This window comes from Diadema antillarum, unplaced genomic scaffold (assembly GCF_040938485.1).
Source record: "Diadema antillarum isolate AM-2024a unplaced genomic scaffold, OU_Dant_1.0 seq00001540_RagTag, whole genome shotgun sequence".
Taxonomy (NCBI): Eukaryota; Metazoa; Echinodermata; class Echinoidea; order Diadematoida; family Diadematidae; genus Diadema; species Diadema antillarum.
This window is the reverse complement of record NW_027272271.1, coordinates 536,177-556,880: the sequence shown is the minus strand read 5'-3', so window position 1 is coordinate 556,880 and position 20,704 is coordinate 536,177. Positions and strand designations below refer to the sequence as shown.

At 38.0% G+C, this 20,704-nt stretch overlaps 1 protein-coding gene across 1 annotated transcript; it reads right to left on the bottom strand.

Moving 5' to 3' along the window:
* Positions 1–292: 292 nt before the first annotated feature.
* LOC139710569 (PEST proteolytic signal-containing nuclear protein-like) lies at positions 293–20,019 on the bottom strand. Its single transcript, XM_071622496.1, has 5 exons — positions 19,951–20,019; positions 16,623–16,999; positions 8,512–8,586; positions 3,688–3,743; positions 293–562 (listed from the first exon to the last, which is right to left on the bottom strand). Exons 2-5 carry the CDS (start codon positions 16,845–16,847, stop codon positions 427–429), a joined length of 492 nt encoding a protein of 163 aa, XP_071478597.1. The 5' UTR covers positions 16,848–16,999; positions 19,951–20,019; the 3' UTR covers positions 293–426.
* Positions 20,020–20,704: the final 685 nt, after the last annotated feature.

Here is a 20,704-nt window from a genome sequence, read left to right as displayed (position 1 = left end):
TTCTGACCACTGAATGTATTTTACATAGACAGAAAGAAAGACACATAATATACAAAGCATTTCCACTCACACACATGGAAACACGTGGCCAGCCATTTTAGAAAAAATTATTGATCTTCTCGCGCGGATCTTTGTACAGGAACGTCTTAGAAGTACATATCATGTCAAACTGCTGATGCACCACGTCAGATTGTAAATGACGTCTGATGACGATAGATGTCGGGAATCCTCCTCAGAGCTTAATGTATAAACCACACATTTTTCATACAAATGTACGCAAGTATGCACCAACCATAATTCTTTGAACAATACGGAGAAAGTATCTCTTTTTCTCTCATCTCTCATTCTCTCTTTCTCTCACACAAAACATATTCACATGCACATATGTTTCTCTCTCTCTCTCTCTTTCTCTCACAAAATGGAATGCTATGATTTCCCCTTCTCCTCTTCCCGCTTCTCTGCCTCCGACTTCAGGTTCTGGACCTTCCACTTTGCCGAGGGGCTGCAGAATCCCATCTTTCCCTTGTTGAAGGAGTTGGGACCGGCCGATGTGGGCGTGTTTCTGTGGGCAAATGATGACAGAAAAAGAGCACTGGACTGATGATTGACAGAATGTTAAAGACATTTTCGCATATACATTGTAGTGCTGAAAGCATTCACTGACAATATAGACTGTTTCAGTAATGTATTAAAATTCTATATGTGTCTTGTTCACAAAAATTGCCCTTAACAACCACAAAGCTTGCCGGAGGCTTGCCCTATCTCGTAACGATGAAGTGAATCCCTGCCTGCAAGGAATTTAATATGACAAAACAGATGAATGAAATGTTTTATCATGAGGCTGAAGGAAAAAAAAAACAACATGAATTGTAATACATTGAAGAAATGGTCATTCACTTGGTAACTTAATTCACATTGTAGAAAACAATGTATCTCATGTTTTTCCCTACAGCTTGTCACTTTCATTCTAAATTTCAAATGTACCAGTATTTAGGTAGATATGCAGGTGGATAGATAGGACATACAGAAAAACAGAGAGAAAAAGGAAGACAAAATGTATTTACAGTGCACTCCTTGTAAAATGAGCACAGTTACAACAAACTCTCCATACAACAAAGTAAAAATTCAGGTCATAGAATTATTGCCTTTATATCTTTGTGAACAGCACTGTTTGACTTTAACATAATTTTAATACAGCTTGTTTAACAAAAGCAAACTGCCTGTTCCAAGGACTTCATTATAACAGGAGTAGCCTGTACCTGGGTATTGAGAGATTATGATTGTCTTTTTTTCCCATGTAGAATGGTTGTGAGATAAAAATGAAGGAAATTACAGCCGTACAAACTGAATCACAGGACACAATTTCTAATCTCTACCTTCTCTCTGTCATAATTGGACGGAGATCGCAGGAGGTCAACGACCTGGAGTTGCAATTGGCTGAAGATGAAACGCACCACGAGAGGATTGATATCCTGGTGAGAGACTAAAAATTCTGTTTGCTTCAGGGAGATGTGAGCAAAACTGATACACGTTTTCTGTAAGATGACGCTCTTGAAGGCAGAAACAGGGGACACCTGATGCTCACAGCATAACAAGGAAGCGTTTATTATCTTGAGTGCTGACAGATAGAAATAGACAAGAGTTTGCAGAAGAGGTGCTTCCAATACAATGGATTGGCATTCCGCAGTGGACACAGCAAAACAAACATTGAAGAGGTAGTGATGGACGCGGTAAATCATGCCAGGTATAGCTCAAACTGTTCGTAAAGTTGCAAAGGAGCTCAGGCGTTCAGTGCAAACCGTCAAAAACTGGCTGCAGTATCGGCCAAATATTAAAAACTGCGAGACAAACTCAAGACAGAGGGGATTTGAAAGGGGCTGATGGGGAAGATTCAGCATGGTGGGCGAAAATCAGTGCCGACACTGAACCGTAGCCTTGGTCCACCCACATCAATGACACAGAAATGGAATATCTGCCGTGGTTGACCAAAAGATCTGTATCTGGTCGTCGGGGATATGTTCTGAAGAGACTGCGTCTGGCTTTCTGGAATCCTCTCCGGAGGGGAGCACTGAGCCAATAAAGTAAAAAAAAAAATGACAAAGGACTCTTCCGGACAGACAGATTTTTCTGTCTACTGCCGCGGCCGACATTTTACAGAGTCTCGTGGGTTCCTCTCGTGTAGCGTTATCCACACGAAATCGACTAACGTAGTAGTCACAACTCTGTTTGAAGGTACAGTTCACAGAGCCTCATCTTGGACTACACGGATCCAGTGGACAGTATTTTTATTGGAGCAGTGTGTAAACATTACCTTCCCAGGGCTATTTTTTGCCGACAGTTACCTACAGCAATATTTTGCGGTGAGGATGTAAGACAAGTTGACTTACTTAAGTACACTGACCACCTCTCAAGAGCACTTAAGAGTGTAATTCTACGCGCTGTTCGAGTTGAATTTCATAAACACGCTATAATTAGACGAGCAGAATGGCACATGGTGAATCAAAAGCTGATCAGAGCTTGGAAAATTATGGAATGATGAAGCATCACATGCTATCACTATACAGTGCACTTCCATTATAACAAACAAGATTGTAATGAAATTTTGTTATACAGTGAAGAAAAAATTCAGGCCACAAAATTATCATCTATATACAATCTTTACATACTTTTTTGTTTAGCTTTAGCTGGAGAATGATTAGGTTGAAAATAAACCTAAATGGTTCCAATTCATTATCTCTACAAAAAAAAAAAAAAAAGAAGAAAAAAGAAAAATGGAAGAAGTGTAGAAAATGTTTCATTTCAAAGGTGACAAAGGAACTTTTATCTACAAACTGGTTGCCAATAGAACCATAATTAGGAAATTTAGTGATTTTTTTGGTTTTGTTTCTGTTGTAATTCTGCAAGTAAAACAACTATGCATATGAACATAAAAGGACTCAAACATGTAAGCATATTTACTGAAGTTCTTCTTAAATGATACACCATAAATGAATAATAGAAACTGTGAAAAAACAATAACATCCTCAAACCATATAAAGCGTGGCTTTGGAGCATTGATGAGTTAAAGGGAAAATCCAATCCAAATATAAGTTAATCTGATTAAAAAAAGTAAAATCTTAATGAGTTCAATGGTAAAAATTTGACTGCAATGAGATGAAAAATAAGGAAGTTATGACATTTTGAAGTTTTGCTAATTTCTGCAAAACAGTTCTTGCGCAGTGGGTATGAATATGCAAATGAGTGAGCTAACCATGTCATAACCTCATAATTTTCCATTGATCGTGTCCAAAAAATGATGAAAATTCAATGTTTCTGTCATAGACGTCTAAAACATATTGTAATTCCTGGTTGAGTGACTTCAGAATAGTGATCAATTAGATCTAGGATTTTGAGTCTTGGGCATAATTGCGTTTGAATGAAACGCTGGAAATTTCAAAATCTTATGTACAAACTATATGGCAAGTGGTGGTGGGATGACATGCTCACTTTGACATTTGCATATTCATACTCAGTGTTCAAGAACTGTTTCCTGAAAAATCAGTGAAACTTCAAAATGTCATAACTTCCTTATTTCTCACCCGATTTCGATCAAAATTTTACTGTTGAACTGGTAATATTTTACTCTTCCTTATCAGACTATAAACTTATATTCGGACTGGATTTCCCCCTTTAATAACTGCGTCTCACCTGCCGATGTTCTTCATTCTCATCTTGGCCTCGGGGGGCATATCCTCTTCCTCTTCCTGCTCACAAAGAAAGAAAGAAAGAATAACAACAACAACGCACACACTGGAGTTACAACTCTCGAACGCAAAACAAAACAAGCAAAAAATGACAGAGAAATTACAAGAGAGCAGCACAGCTATGATGTGAAACAGGAAGAAGAACCACAGCTAACCACTAATGTAGGAAAATGCAATTAGTCCAATAGATCCGGGATCACACTGAATAGTTTTCAGTTTTTCTTTTGCCCTGCTATTTTGATGACATTAAAGGGCAGTGATGTAAAAAAAAAAAGAGACTTGAATAAAATAATACACATATACCGGGTGTTTATGATAATACACATTTGGAGTTTATTATAGAGCTTTTTTGCTACATCAACCTCCACTGAACTGACAGCAGCCTGAAATTTTACGATGTGTTTGACAAACTGATTGTGTATTTATGGAGATTAAGTGCCAGGGTAGAGTGAAACCAGCATGATACAAACCTGGTGATGACACACACACACACACCCGCCCACGCATGTGCACATTTTCATACACTGCACCCTACAGACAAACAATCTTACACAAATACACATGTGCTTCAAGGCAGTCCAAGGGCTGGTCCAGTGAAAGTCATGAGGGGCTGACCAGGGTGGTTCAGGAGATTAAAGGGTTAATGGACAGAACCCTCACAGTACAGTGGTCACCGCTAAATTGGGAGGGGTTAGGGGACAAGTTTTTTCTCCTGTTTAAGTGGTACTCCCACTTAAGCGGTGGCTGCTATTGCAAACCACACAACATGAAGTCCTGTACGTGGGCATTACACTTAACCATACACATTTATTAAACCCGGACCAACTGATAACCACAGCAATAAGTACACACACTTCGACATGCAGACACAAAACAGTGATTTAAAAAAAGCGACACAGCAGCCTCATAATTTTGGCTAATGCATCATCAGAACAACCCTTCCAAAAAATTAACCTTTTTAGAGTTCAGAGTACTGTACTGTACATAACAAGTCCCGACACCTATGACCCTATGAATGCACAGAAAGAGGCGGCATTGCCAACTCTACAGAGACTCCAACTCTCCCGTTTTCGACGGGAGATCTCCCGCCGAAAACCCATTTTTGCAAAATCTCCCGTTCTCCCGTTTGAGATTTATTTTCTCCTGCCCTGGCTCAATGTCTCCCTTTGGAAAGGATTTCTTACTTATTGCTATCGTATGTTGCAAAAATAAGCCTTAGATAGCACCAGAGAGCTTCTGTAACCCTAGGAACTTAGCGCTTCGCACACATAAACTTTGGAGTCTCCCGTTTGCTAGGGGTTTCAGGCGGGAGAATCTCCAGATCAGAAGGTGCTTCGGGTTGGAGTCTCTGACTCTAATGTGTTAACATGCACATTCTAACGACAGTGATTGTGACAAACACATTTTTCTCATATTCATACCTCCTTCTTTGCCGTCTGTCACACGCAAACACACACACTACATGCGTACCATGCACACAGAGGAAGAATATTGGCTACACATGGGGAATGCGACTCTCCGTATCACACTGGAGGTGTAGTATATATGCATATTAAAGTGCTGTAGAAGCTGACGACGCTCAATGTGACCGCCTGCACTATACCTGTACTGTAAAAGTGGAAATTTTCGCGCTTCTCGCGCAACCAGAAACTAGCATGAAAATAAAAGCACGTGAACATTTTTGCGTGCTATATGTTCCAGTATTTGAGGTCTTGATTCCACGTAATTAAAAAGACGCGAAACTCTTCTTACCCTGCTGAGCGCAAAAAATTAGTCATGCGAAAATATCCACTCTTACAGTACGTCCTACTGTGTAATGGCAAATGTTTAGACTGTGCAATTGGCATATTATGTGTACCCTGTAATCTATCTGGAGTTGGTTTGAAAAAAAAAAAAACCCAAACACTTTATGGTAAGGAAATGAAATCCTTGTGATTATTTCTAAGGATGTACTCATAATTTTTGGACATTCATGATGGAGAATGGAAGTGTTCCAGCCAGAATTTGTCTCGATAAAGTGGTTTATGGTTCCGATAAAGTGGTTTATGGTTCCGATCAAGCTATGGAAATACGGTAGCACATGAAAAATATCTTAAATCAAATTTTGTTGAACTTGAGCGGGGCTCCCGCTAAAACAGTTCCAGATTAACGGGCAAGCACTGTACCACGTATCCAAGTAGGAAGGTCCCTACAGTTTGAATGTGATAATGTCACCTAACATGTAATCCTATACAAGCACTAAAAAGAGCAGTCACAAAGTCGCATGAATGTATTATTCGTGTCTCGTTGCACCCCCTCCACATAATCTGTATGTGTGTTTGTGTGAGTGTGAAAGGTCACTAGACATGGTAGAAGTTGGTGTCCAGGAAAGCGAAAACAAAAAATAAACCGCTCTCACGACAGTGCTAAAAATATATCAGAAAGATTAAGTTCCAGCACATCCTCTTAGACAAAGGAAGTCAATTCCAGTATGAAATTAAAGAAAAATATAGTCTAAGTCTGTTTGTTGACAAAACAATTAAGGAGTGCTCTAAAAACAACCCTGCAGTCACATGATCCCTCAGGTAAGGTTACGAGGGTTGATAAGGTATTATACTCTACATTCTATGTGAAATAAAGGGATCACATTTTGGTGAAATTGCTTTTCCAGCTCACGCAAACACCGTCTCAGTTTTGTTTCACTTTGCAAATGATTTTATTGGAGAGAATTTTACTTTCTGCACAAATCTTTCTTCTTGAGTTCCATTGTTCAATTTTACTTCACTAGAGATATATATGCTGTCTCTTTATGGAGTTGGAGAAGTCAATATGAAATGCACTAGGTGGTGTATAATAATGTATATAATATACACACACTATATTTATCTTAGATATTCAGTATGCAAAGTACATTACGTATGAATCTGACTTACTCTGAGATCAAACATCTCAGTGAAATCTGCCAAACTCTATCTGCCATATATCTCACAAGTTCAATATTTCGAAAGATGGAACTCAGAAGGCACTCTTGCGAGTGGTCAATTTGAGATTGAGAACTGAGGTAATGGAATAAGAAATATGTTTGATCCCTTTTCCGGAGAAAAGACAGTTATTTCCCCCATTGATGATACACAGCGCATTTGATATGTCATGGGAGAGTTGTGAGCTATTAATATTGCTACAATGTAATATCAGTTGACTTGCAAAATGGGCAAAAATAAAAACACCAGGGAATATGCAGCACACGGTATACAGTAGTGAGAGACTCTCTGGGGTTTGACAAACAATGACTCGAGTGGACTAAAGGAAGCTGACTATAAATACACTGGTCTCGACGACTGCAATGTGCATATCCAGTACCACACAACACTAGAGGGCCAACGAAGGACCAGAAAGCTAGAGTCATCCAAAGTGCTATGCAGCTCAATGTTTTAATGCTGGCTTCAGAAGTAAAACTATTATCCATACAGAATGGTGAAGTTTCATCAAACACCAGGCATACTATAAAAATGGTACAGCAATTTGAAGTTACATGTGTATTTATATTAAAAAAACCCCCACCAAAACAGTGATATTGGTCGCAACAGTTTTAATATTGTATATTTGCTCATGGGATCAGCCTCGTAAGGCCAATGGCCTACTGCTGATTTCCTCCACCATTTATTTTCATTGTTTTAACAATCTTGAACACACACTTTTAACTTTTAACTGTGATTATGTACTTACCCAAAATAATTTTTGGTTTGTATCTGTATATGTTTGATTTGATTGATTGTATATTTATATGTTATTTAACTGAACTTGCAGAAATAAACTAAACTGAACTAAACTGAAACTGAAACTGAACTACATGCAAAACAAAGGAGATGATGATGTCATCATGTCCTTAGTCTCCTAGTTTGCCTGTAGATAAATCTTCACAAAAATTTTGATGTAAAATAAAATCTTTGCATCATATTGCTGTTCCATTACAATTATCTAACAATGATGGATTACTGGGGGAAGGGGTCTCACTTGCTAAATATTTCACAAAAACAAAACAAAACATGATCTTGACAATACTTCTGTACTGCTGTTGGGCCACAATATCATCATCTCTTCCACTAGGGGTGTGTGATTGCAACTGCTATCATTCTTTCAAGTTAATGTGTGAAACTATGCAGAATTCTATTAAAGAGTTCTCAATATCTTTGTGCAATGGACACATTCCCACACCCCCCCCCCCCCCCAGTCATTCATGCATTCATTTCAGACAAATACAACTGATTAAACATCCTGAAAGCTCTTTATAAGCCAGTTTGGACTTTAGTTCATGGGCACATTGGTACAAATGACCTTCCTTTTTTCTAAGTCGGTTAGGGGCACTTCACTCGTTTTCAGAACGACATGGGATTCATCAATTGTGTTCAAGCAAAGAATGAACTTGCATTGACCAGATGGCCAGAACAATCCATCAATTAACACATGGGAAAGTATCCATTTCATTATTTTGCATTGAATGTATTAACAATCTCTTTCTATTGCCAAATACCACTTTTGCTGTCAGGTGGATGTGCTGGCAAGCAGCATTTATAAGGATAAAATGAATAATCATTACATCACAGATGATTATCCAAGTGAATGTGAAAACCAACATTCCTTTTGGTACAATACAAATGACCTTTTTCCGCTCATGCGCAAAGCAGAACTCCGAACTGGCTCATTGTTGACACATGTTTACAATGATACAAAACATACAACACACAGACTGTCCATTGCTTGACAGAAAAGAGGTCCAAAGAGAACTCACATCACTCTCATCTGCAAATGCCTTGGCGACAGACCGGCTGGGCTTTGCCACTTTCTTCTCTAGCTCTTTGGGCTTCTGCAATGTGGAGAGATTTGGAGTGAAAATGAATGAAAATAATGGGGATTTAAATAGGATGGGAGATGGGGCAGACAGGAAATCAAACATCAATCAATCAATCATTTTTTTAAAAGAAATGTGGCAAATTGAATACAACTGTCAGTGCAGTGCAAGAATTTGTACAAAGTAACAACATTTCTTCCTGTTTCGTATCATTAGCATTTAGCCATCAAATGTGGCTCACAAGTAAATGTATACAGTCAACCTTGCTTAAAGGTAGGGAATCCCATTTGCATGCCTTAAATGAAGAGTTGTATAAATACAGTGGTATGTTGAAGAGAGTATCATTTTAGAAACTCCAATAAAGTATTGAAAGTGGAAAGTAACATTTAGTACATTTCTATTGACCGTTAGATTTTGAATTGAATTTTTTTCGGGGCTCACCGTAAATTCCAGGACATTACTAGGCTACCTTTGCAGACCCATGCACTGCATGTGTGTCCATCATGTATATTTTGTGAAGAAAGTTCATCAAAACTTACAAACATTTCTAAATACATTCTTGCCACACACTCTATATGCTATTACATCAGCTCTTATACTTTTAGATTTGTATTTATAGATAAAAAATACAGAAGACTGCAACAAAAAGGCTTAAGTGTGGCTGACACACAGAACTATTGAGTAGTTGAGTTTTGTGCATTATTCAAATTGTAGATAACTGTTGACTTCCAAATTTCTCAGCAGTGGCCTAAACAAGTCCCCTGAGGTTCATATTTAATGTTTTGCTGCATTTTGGGAGGTCTGTAAAAGGTATCCCCTTCCTTTAAGTCGACCTGGCATAAGTCGAATAATTGCCTCAGTTGAAGGTGTATTTCAAGTCCTCTTCTCTTTATATTCTATTGATTTTAATCCCTCTTAAGTCAAATTTTCTGTAAAGACAAGCTATTTCTTCAGTCCAATTAGATTCGACTTAGGCAAGGTTCACTGTACATTCTGAATAGTTGATCATGTAATACCTCCATTCCACAGAGATTTTTTTCTCATCGGTCACACATCAGAAGCATGGATTTTTGCTTCTGGCCACCCACCAAAATGTGTCGGATCCCAGTCTGATGAATCCAACTTGGTTGGTCAAGTATTAGGTGAGTGTCAGACATGTCACACATGATCCTCATTGGACGATCTTGCCTCATCGGATCATCGCCCGACATGTCTTACTCTGACCTGATTGTCAACCAACACAGGTTTGATTCATCAGAATGCGATTTGATACACTTCGGTGAGTGGCTGGAAGCGATAAACTTAGCTTCTGATGAGTGACTGACGAGAGAAAATCTCTGTGGAATGCGGTATTACGCAGTACACACTGGTCGGCTATTACAAAGATTTTGACAGACATGCATTGCCACACAGAAATGTAACGATCTGCACAGTCTTACTGAGAAATCATTTCAGATAAAATCTTGGATCCATCTGAACCTTGCTTAACAAGACTCGAGAGAGATTGTTTAGCCATGCAACTGCAGTAAATTGTTATCTCCATAGACTTTCTTTCTTCTCTCTAAAATCTTTTATTTTTCTTGTAAATGTCACCCCAGAGGCAAATGAGAAACTAGTGATCTATGACAAAGAAACTTTGCGACAAATCAGAGGTGGTTGTATCCGGCCATTTTTACAATCAGTGGTGTAAAACACGGTTTTGGCACTAATTGGTGTAGAACTTTCTTATACACTGACAGATATGCATTATTTTTTCTCATAAACTTACCACCCACAGTGTCTACCTTGGGTACCTTAATGAACTTTCCTCTCTTTTTCTTTCAGATGTGGCATGCACTTACATGCTTGAAATCCAACACTTTTGGTGTATGCACTCTGACATGGTTTTTTTGTCAGACCTAGAATATTAAATTGTTCATTCCTTTTCATTATTTTTGTTGTTGTGGTGATAGACAGGTATCCAACATTAAGAACTATTATGTTTACCAGGTTCTGCTTTGTCTTCTTTAAAGACTGAAATTGTCCAAACTTTATGTTTCGGAGGTGACATTTTCCGTTAACAATTAACCCCTCTTTTGAGTTAGCTCTTGCTCACAATTATAAAATTCAACTTTGCTAATTTCCATCAAAACAGAATAGTAATCAATCTGACTTAACTTCGATCCAAAGATTATATGATTCAAATAGCTTATAATTTTTTGGTGAGTGTTTATAAATTTATTGAACTTTTCCGTTAACTTTTCTGTCACCTCCGAGACAACAGATTTATGTATTTGATTTTTTTATTCTTGACATCAGTTATACATTACATTTACAAAAATGTAACATATCCCCTCACATTATCTCTGAAGGAAGGTAGTAGAAATATAGCCTGTTGTTTTCATTTCGGAGCAATTTACAATTTTCCGTTAACACTTGTCACCTCCGAAACAATCGTCACCTCCGAAACAACAAGCGTATTATATTTGATAATTTCTCGAAGACAAAGCAATTTTGTGTGATTCTGTCCAATTGACAGGAATCTCTTTTGGATGAAAATAGTAATATGGCAACAGGAAGTGAGAATTTTCTAGAGATTAATCAAAAATCCAATAAAAACGAAGAATTACTGTTTCGGAGGTGACAAAACACTGTTAACAAGAGTTTTTGCTCATTTCTATTGAAGAGAAACCATATCATGTACACCAATGGTTTCATTTATTTTAGTAACATAAGTCTCCAAGTGGAGAAATCAACTAACACACTCTCACTCCTATTTTTATTACTATACTGTACGTTTTAGGTAAATTTACATTTTTTCACTTTTTTAACAAAGAAAATGCACAAAATACACCCATCTGTTGTATATATAATATTGTAATCAAGATCAATTCTCCTGCTTTAGTTAAGTAAACATATAGATGCTTTCATCTTAGAAGCTTGATTTCCAATTTAAGCAATTTAGTTGTGAAGATTTACCAATCACAGCTTTCCATGTAGGTTGCTTTTTCTTGTGTTTCGGAGGTGACATTGTTTGTTAACACCGTATTGTTATATGTGATAGTGAAAGGCAAGACTTCAGTTCCTTTTCACTATCTATTAACATTTTCAAATACATTTAATATCTACAAAATCATCACAATAGAAGTGACTTTTGTATACCTAGCTCACCAGAATTCCCTTGATACCAAAGTGATACATGTGGCACTTCATGCATGCCCTAGTCCACAATCTTTAAAAAAAAAATCATAAAATAATCAAACTCCACAAAAAGGCCACATGCCTTTAGCTGGTGCACAACTTGTTCTTGAATTCTTAGTTGTTGTTTTTCCATGTACAACGTGGTATTCATAAACAAAATTATGTGATTTTTTTTTAAATATGACAATAATTATTACATTTTCCAAGTTGAACCAACTGTTTATGACATTGTATTTTTTTAAGATTATTGAAGTTATCTGACAACTAAAGTGAACAGAGGAACAAGTCCCCAGGACTGGAAAGGGAAAGATCCAAAAACAAGATTTGTAGTTCTATCTCAATATAATTTTGATGACGTGTTTACCTTGTTTTGTTATTATGTTTTATCTTAGAATTTTGCTTTAAGTACTGGAATTTCAAGGAAAAGAAAATGGTTTCTTAAAGGACAAGTCCACCTTCACATACACGTGGATTGAGTGAATGCAACAACATTAGTAGAACACATCATTGAAAGTTTGGGAAATTGGACAATCCACTCAAAAGTTATGGGTTTCTTTAAGCATCTATGCAATCACTGCTGGATGAGATGACTACGACAGTGTATGATGTCACATGCATACAACGATATAAAGAAAATATAAGTGAATTTCACAAAACTTTACTTTTTGAAAAAAGTGCACATTTCTTCAACTTGCTACTGATGTATGTTACAGCTGTAGGGCAATATTATTCACCCTGCCTTCCAAAAGAGAGAAGTCAAGTGTTCTTTTGTTATGCAAGAAAAGTGAAAATATGTTGAATTTTCTTGATATTTTCTCTATATCCTTGTACACGTGTGACATCACAAGCTATAGAAGTCTTCTCATTCAGCTTTGACTGAGCAGAAACTTCAAAAATTCATAACTCTGGAACGGATTGTCTTATTTTCCTCAAATTCTCACTGATGTGTTTTACTAATATTGCTGTATTTACTCAACCCTCGTGTCTATTGAGGTGAACTTGTCCTTTTTCGGTCCCTTATAGGGTTATTTGAGACCAGTTTGTGTCCGGGACCTTCTGTGAAGTTGATGGGTAAAATTACTGAACAAAAAAAAAAATTTCCCCATAAGTTCACACAAAAGCATTATGCTGCTCTCTTCAGCTGGGAAACACAAACTGTTGTCTTAACCAAACTGTAAATACTTGCTAAAGATTAGTATGAATTACAATCTAAAACAAAATATGAGCTGGTATCCACTATCATGAAAGAGAATAACTAAACAAAATAACAAGTAAGAACTGAAAGAAAGAGCTTATATTTGAAAATTAAAGCCATGAGGAAAGACATGAATGTTCACAATATATTAGTTACATTGTAACACCTGAGAAGTTGGGTTGTCTCTGTGTTGTGTCACCTCCAAAACAATAAAATGATTTTTTCTTATCCTATACTTTTTACTCTCAAAAGTGACTAAAATATATATGATTTGCTGGTAATTTTCAAGCAATTCAGAAAGATACATAAAATATATTTTAGTAATGTCAACAGTTTAAATGAATCTGCTATATAGAAAATTTATCCCAGATGAACCAAACACCTTTCACCAGTATTATAACATTTGTATGGTGGCTATCAAGAATGATGAAGAATTCATGAACATCCTTGAATTAATCTATTTATAATACTATGTGCAAACAAAAACATAATACAAGTCAAATAAGAATTTTTGCTTTTGGCATTCATAACCTATGTCCCCACCAAAAAATTACAATGGTACCCTCCGCAACGATAACTTTAAAGATAGTGAATCAATCTAAAATACAATTTGAGGGATTGAAACTATAACTCATTGCCCACACCTTACAGAAAACCCCATTCAATTTGATTCAGAGGTCAAAGAGAAATGAGGATTTTTGTAGAGCATGTCAGGAATCCCTTCCCTCCAAGTTCTGTATATTGTATCTACACATTAATATGCAGTTCCAAGAGCATCCAAGTGCTAACTTGGAAGAATCAGTCTCCTGACATCCTTTATAACAATCCACATTTCTTTGAGACCACTTAACCAAATTGACTGGGGCTTTCTGCAAAATAGAGCTAAGATGTTATAATTTAAGACCCCAAAGTAGATCTTACAATTGTAGCTGATTTAATCATATTGGGTGCTATCAATGCAAAAGTCTAATTGTAATTTTTTTTTTTTTTTTTTTGGGGGGGGGGGGGGGGGGACATACTATATGAATACTTGAACACAATGTTAACATTGAATGTCACCTCCGAAACAAAGTTATTCTTCCTTGGTGTCGTGGAATAAAATGTTCTGAGAGCAAAGAAACATTACTAAAATGATCTTACACCCTCATTTCAATTTAAGGTAGAAAATGGAATACCAATTTTCTTCAGGTTACAATATCTAGCTTATGTCTGTCATATTCTCACTGTAAATGAATATTTCAAAACAATGTTAACATTGAATGTCACCTCCGAAACGAAGTGATTCTTCCCTGGTGTTGTGGAATAAAATGTTCTGAGAGCAAAGAAACATTACTAAAATGATCTCACACCCTCATCTCAATTTAAGGTAGAAAATGGAATGCCATGTTTCTTCAGATCACAATATTTAGCTTACAACCTTCGTCCAAATGGAAGGCAAACTACCAGTGCCCATGCTAATTAATGAAGTGTAAAAAAACACTTGTTCTGTGTGGTTTATCTGCTTGAAACAGGAGTTAATTTCTTGTTCTCGAGTTATAATTATTAAAAACATTGATAAAAAGAAGAAGTTTTGTGTTATTGTCACTTATTCTCAAAAAAACTGAGTGTTAATATTAATGTCACCTCCGAAACATTCTATTATGTTAACTGTCACCTCCGAAACATCCATGTGTGAAAAATCCAAGATTTAAAGAAATGATTGGAATTTCATTTAACCTACATAGGAAGGTAGCCCTTCTTAAAGACTTGTTATAGTATAGAGTTTGATCTGGCTTGCCCTCCAATAAATAGTTAAAATCTTAAAAATTGCATGTCAATTGGTATTTTTACCAAAAATTTATAAATCTCATGTATTTCTTTTTTAATTCACTTTATATTCAACCCCCAAATAGTTTTGATTCACAAACTATATATTGTTGTTAACCATATAAACTTTGCATGGTGAAGTTTGACTACAGAGTTTTGTCATTATGGTGCAATTCATGAAAACAAAATTTTGCTTAAATTTGCTTCAGGTGCCAGGGTTTTCCTTAAATTACACCAATAACTCTTCAGCTTTAAGGTCTGAAATGTTTTTTTTTCAAAAATTTGAATACTTTCCAACAGGAATCAAACAGAATAATGAAAAAATATTTTGTTTGAAATTTTGACCCTCTGAGTATAAAAGTTACACCACTGATCGTAAAAAAGGCCATCCACAAACTTCCCTTGACATTTTTTCGAAGTCATCATGTTCCTCATTTTATTGTTTATGATTTTTTTTTACAATTTTGGTGAAAAGCTCTCCTAATGGATAACAAAATGATTTGATGGTCCTTTGTTTATACTTTGTTGAAGCTACATGTAAATGATCTAGTACACCATGGATAGAAGATTGACCTTTAACTCTTTCTGCATACATAAGAACATTATTTTCCAACTCATTTCTATCCATTACACCAAATAACATCAGATACTGAACTTTTACAGAGTGGAATTTATGGCCAGAAAATAGCATTTTTATCTAATCCTTTAGTCACCTTTGACCTTCCACCACTATCTTTTACCTTACACCACTATCATTTCATGTAAATGATTGTCTCTGTACTTTCACCCTTTCTACCAAAATAACTTATCACTAGACAGTCCTCGGTGAAATTTACACCTGAAAGAAAAAGTCATTTCTAACCAACGTCCAGTGACCTTTGACCTTTCCCCTCCAGGGACTTTGCCCAAGACCCGAAATTACATCTCTATCTTGAGTAGCATACATGGGCCAAGTACGAAGAAAATCTGTTTGGCGGTTTAACATTGCAATAACAAGATGTGAGACGGATGGATGGACAAACAGATGGACAACCTCCAAAATAATGCCTCTAGCGCCCTCTGGGGCAGAGGCTTAAAGACATTTTTATTCTGACTTGCAGGAAGAGCTTTTTGTGTTTACCTGGTGTCTAAAATACATTTTCATTTTGTATCAATGGTCACAGCAAGGGTAGGCTATACTTACTAATGGAGAACTATGACTTCAACCAAATTCTTGAGGAATTCTCAACTCACAAGTTTACTTCAGAGATTCTTGAATTCCCATTTTACTAACATACTATCCATGACTTGTTGGCACTTTATTCATGGTACATTTTACATGTGTTATGAAATAAACTGTACTGGTACATTGTCCAGTGTGGTTAACTCTTTGTGTACCATGGTGTAAATGCCCTGCGTGCCACATCATTTTGAAATTGCAATGCATCACCCAAACTTTTTTGTAGAAGTGTTTATGCTAGTAATGCAGTACAGGCAAAGTTGTGGAGAAAATCACTGGCTTTGTTATGACACAAATTTAATGACAAAACTATGGCTATGGCACTTTCAATGTACTGAGGCACATCATGATTTATGGATCAGTTTGTGCACCAGTGCACTTTTGAGCAAAAGTGGAAAGTTGGCAAGCCATCAACTGAGTCAGACTTACCAATGTAAGACAAGAAGAGTTAACTTTGTATCTAATGTATGCATACAACTGCGGTTCTGTATGAAAAAAAAAATGATGTATAGCAATACAAACCTGTTCATCACAGAGAGGAGAAGATTATAAAAGGATCAGTGGAGGGGGGGGGGGGGGGGGGGGCAGGGAAAAATAAAGAAATGTGATGCATGGGTGTGAGTAACAAAAGACTGAGGGGTGAACTTTTACCACGGTGCTGAGCTTCATCGAGACGGGGGCTATCTTCATGATGCGCTTCCCCGTAGTCTCTTGCGCAGAATCCCCGTCCTCCTCCTCCTGCTGATCGGATGCCTTTTTCAATCCATCAGACGACTTCTTCAATCCGAGACTGAAAGACATCTTGGTCTTCTTGGTTGCATCTCTGGTGTCCTCGCCTTCCCCAGCAGACTTCCTCTTCAAATCCCCGCTGCTCATCACTGTCACTATTCAAGACACTCTATCCTCGGTGGAAGACAGTCTGATGCGACGGAACGGCACTTACTCAGCCATCCCTGGCAAACATGAGTAGGGAGAAGCCCAATCCAGCTTAAGTTGATGCCGTTGCCACTGAGACTCACTTGGAAGGCCTACATTGTATGAATGAGAAAAAATCACTGGAACTCATGAAGAGAAAGTCATCTTGAAATTGATGGAAGCAACTTTGCTGGATGCATTCAACATATTATCAAGCTAATCATCGTCATTTACATCAAAGACAAAGTCAGACATCTTTACAAAGTACTTTTTAATTTCTTGTCCTCTGGACATCTGAGCTCTGACCTTATACACATGCATGCAAGGATCTGTCGATGCAGTTGGGACATCCTGCTAAGCTCCTTGTTGGCCATTTCTATGTTGCTAACGCTGAAATGGCTAAGGCCTAGATCTAAGTAGTAATTGAAGCAAAGAGAAAGAGGGAATTTTTGACAGACAATTAACAGAGCTATAAAGTAAGCTGGTCGAAAGAGTCAACCAAAACAGACCTTTAATGTGCTTCAAATCGAGTTATTGAAAAGTCGACGATCCAGGAATGAAGAGCAACCAAGTCAAAGTAACACAAAACTAGAGTAAACAACCCTGGCTGTCTGCAGCAGAGTGTCTATTTCTGGCTGGGGTATTTTCATTCATCAATAAAACACTCAAACAGCTGATGAACATGTCATTTAATGTGAGCCTAGTCCCAGATAGGACACAAGTTAATCAGGAGTTACTTGCAAGTGTTATGGGAAGTTACACCTGATTCAGCCTTTTCATCAATGAATAAAATGGCCCCTGCCGCAAATAGGCACCCTGTACAAAGCCTGCCGCAATCTGTCAAACAGGGTGTTTTACTCAATATTTAAATTCTAGAGCTTCCACGAGTTCCAGTTCTAACAACATTCCATGTCAAAACAAGAGCAGAGACTCCAACTCTCCCGCTTTTGACGGGAGATCTCCCGCTGAAAGTCCACTTTTTCAAAATCTCCCGTTCTCCCGCTTGAGATTTGATTTCTCCCGCCCAGGCTCTGTGTCTCCCGCTTGAAATGATTCCTTACTTATTGCCATCGTATGTTGAAAAATAAGCCTTAGATAGCACTAGAGAGCATCTAGAACCCTAACTGCGGAGCCCCAACGTGCAGCGTTGGGGCTGTGACGTTTTCGCATTCAGATCGAGGAGTTGTACAAAACGGTGCCGTTTCGGCGCTATATTTCCTTAATTTTTCAACAAAAACTACTAGGAATACTTACATGGGTCGATTAAACCTAAATGATTAATTTCGGCGACTGTTTGAAGCATTTCTTCGCTTATGATGCAGAAAATGTTGTCTTATAACTCGAATATCTTCAGCTCACCGATGCTCACTGAAACTCACAATCACTCGCACAGCTCCCAGGCGTGCGCACAGCATGCATGCAGTGCAGTGCATTGACAGCATGCGTAATGCGTACTAATGGATATAGCAGCAAGTCTCTCCACTACTGTTGCACTAGGGCAGGCCGCTTATTACTCCTAAAAAATGCAGAAAATTTTGCAGTTTCTAGATAAATGGGTGAGAAAAACCAAGTCGAAATGGTAATGTATATTTCATTTCTTATCGTCACTGTGTTTATGATGGAAATTTAGCCGTGCTTTATTTGTGAAGTCGCCGTGAATGTGGCAATGGAGTTATTCGTGATTTTTGCTCCCGCTCAGCTGCGAGGTAGCCGCCAGGACCACGCCTTGCGGTGCGGTCTCCGGGGCTACTAGAACCCTAGAGCCTCCAGGGCCCGCTTAAGGGCCCTGGACCGCCGGCCGCAAGGAACTTCGCGCTTCGGGCACATCAAGTTGGAGTCTCCTGTTTGCCAGGGGTCTCAGGCGGGAGAATCTCCAGATCAGAAGGTGTTTGGCCAGGGTTGGAGTCTCTACAAGAGAAGCTGATAGTGATGACTGATGAATTATCATGGCCTTGCGGTCGATGACAAACATTATTGACGATTGATTTTAAATGAAAAGTTCAGTTACCGATGCATCTCATAGACCTATGTGATTTAAATTCTACTCTCGAGTACAACGTTACATTTAAAAAGTGTAACGTTAGACAATAGTCAATAGTAATACACATAAATAATACAACCCAAATCAGTTCGGGAAACCCACTCACAAGGGGGGCCCCTCCTTATAAGTAACCTGTCCCCCTTATAAGTAACCCCGTCCCCCTTATAAGTAACCCCGTCCCCCTTATAAGTAACCCCCGGGGCACCCCTTATAAGAAGTCTCCACGCTTTTTTGCAATGCAACGCGAAAATGAAAGGACTGCGGCAATTCGCTTGATTATGTCCATAAAGCTTCACAAGTTTCCTAGTTACTCACGAAATTTGAGCAAAATCGGTTTGAGGCATCATATCTAAAATCATGGATTTAAATGCGATGTCAAACAACCCATGCGAATGCTGAAATGCGAGCGATTACTGGCGTGAGTGTCGCCAGGCGCGGCGGCGCGGCAATGCTTGAGAATTGCCGCAGTCCTTTCATTTTCGCGTTGCATTGCAAAAAAGCGTGGAGACTCCTTATTAGGGGTGCCCCGGGGGTTACTTATAAGGGGGACGGGGTTACTTATAAGGGGGACGGGTTACTTATAAGGAGGGGCCCCCCTTGTGAGTGGGTTTCCCGAACTGAAATAACATCAACACGAAGCCGAGTCATAACACTAACAGGCCTCTGGCATCGCTCGCGTTTGCTAGGCTTTGTTAGTCTCCAGTTTATCTCATTGACAATATGACTACCCAGTATTTATAATCAAGTGGTCGCAGCAGAATTAAAGTGATATATTTATTGCTCTTGTGTCATACAACTTGTAATTTACTTCGAATTCGGTCCCTCCACCGTCAAACGACAAATCACACACAACACTGAACGAGTGGGACTGTACTGACTCATTCGCGTGTATCACCACTACGTTGTCCTTCGAGTCCAAGATTGAAACAAAAACATAGAGCTCATCATGTATAAAATATAATTGACGTAATAACATGTCGATTTGACTGGTTTTCAATAAATAAGTTCGATGGATTAACTTACCGATCAATTGAGATCTAACTGTTGATCGGCCGTAACCTGTTAGAAGGTTCAACACCACGCGATCATTCGCCACATACATGTACACAGCTAGCTTTGTGGGGATGGCCAAATGTTGTTTGTGCACATACGAGCATGCCAAGAAAGTAGCTGACCAAGAAAGTAGGACACGTCTTTGTCAAACTTTCCCATCGATTTCAAATCCATCTTAGAATAATAATAATTATAAATAAAGAAGTTGTGATTGGCATATGATTGACATCAAATCACAAATACCGTTGGAATAAAAGATACAACTCTTTACCATGAAAGTAGTGAAAAAGATCACTGGGTAGTCATATTTGTACATAAGGGGTTCTTCTTCTTTCAATACCAGTATTTGTGGTGTATCAGCGTACACCAAAATTTCAGGTCGGCCTACTTGTATACTTTGTGCCATATCGACATAAAATTAACACAATTCATATAGATTGATTGCAATTCAGTTTTGATCTTTACGCACGGTATATGATAATTGCAATTCATCTCAAGCTGAACTCAATTGAAAGTTTTATGATATTTGAAATCAATATCAATACTTTGTACCAAGTTTCATAAGACTGGGCCAGACAAATTACGAGCTGAGGAGCAGTGTCCATCAGCAGTTTCAGCAGAACTACTGTACTTTGATGGAAATGCAGCAGGTTACTTCACGCTTGAACTGCAATATCCAGTATAAAAAGCAGTGCAGCTTCATGAACTAATGGAGTACAGTGTA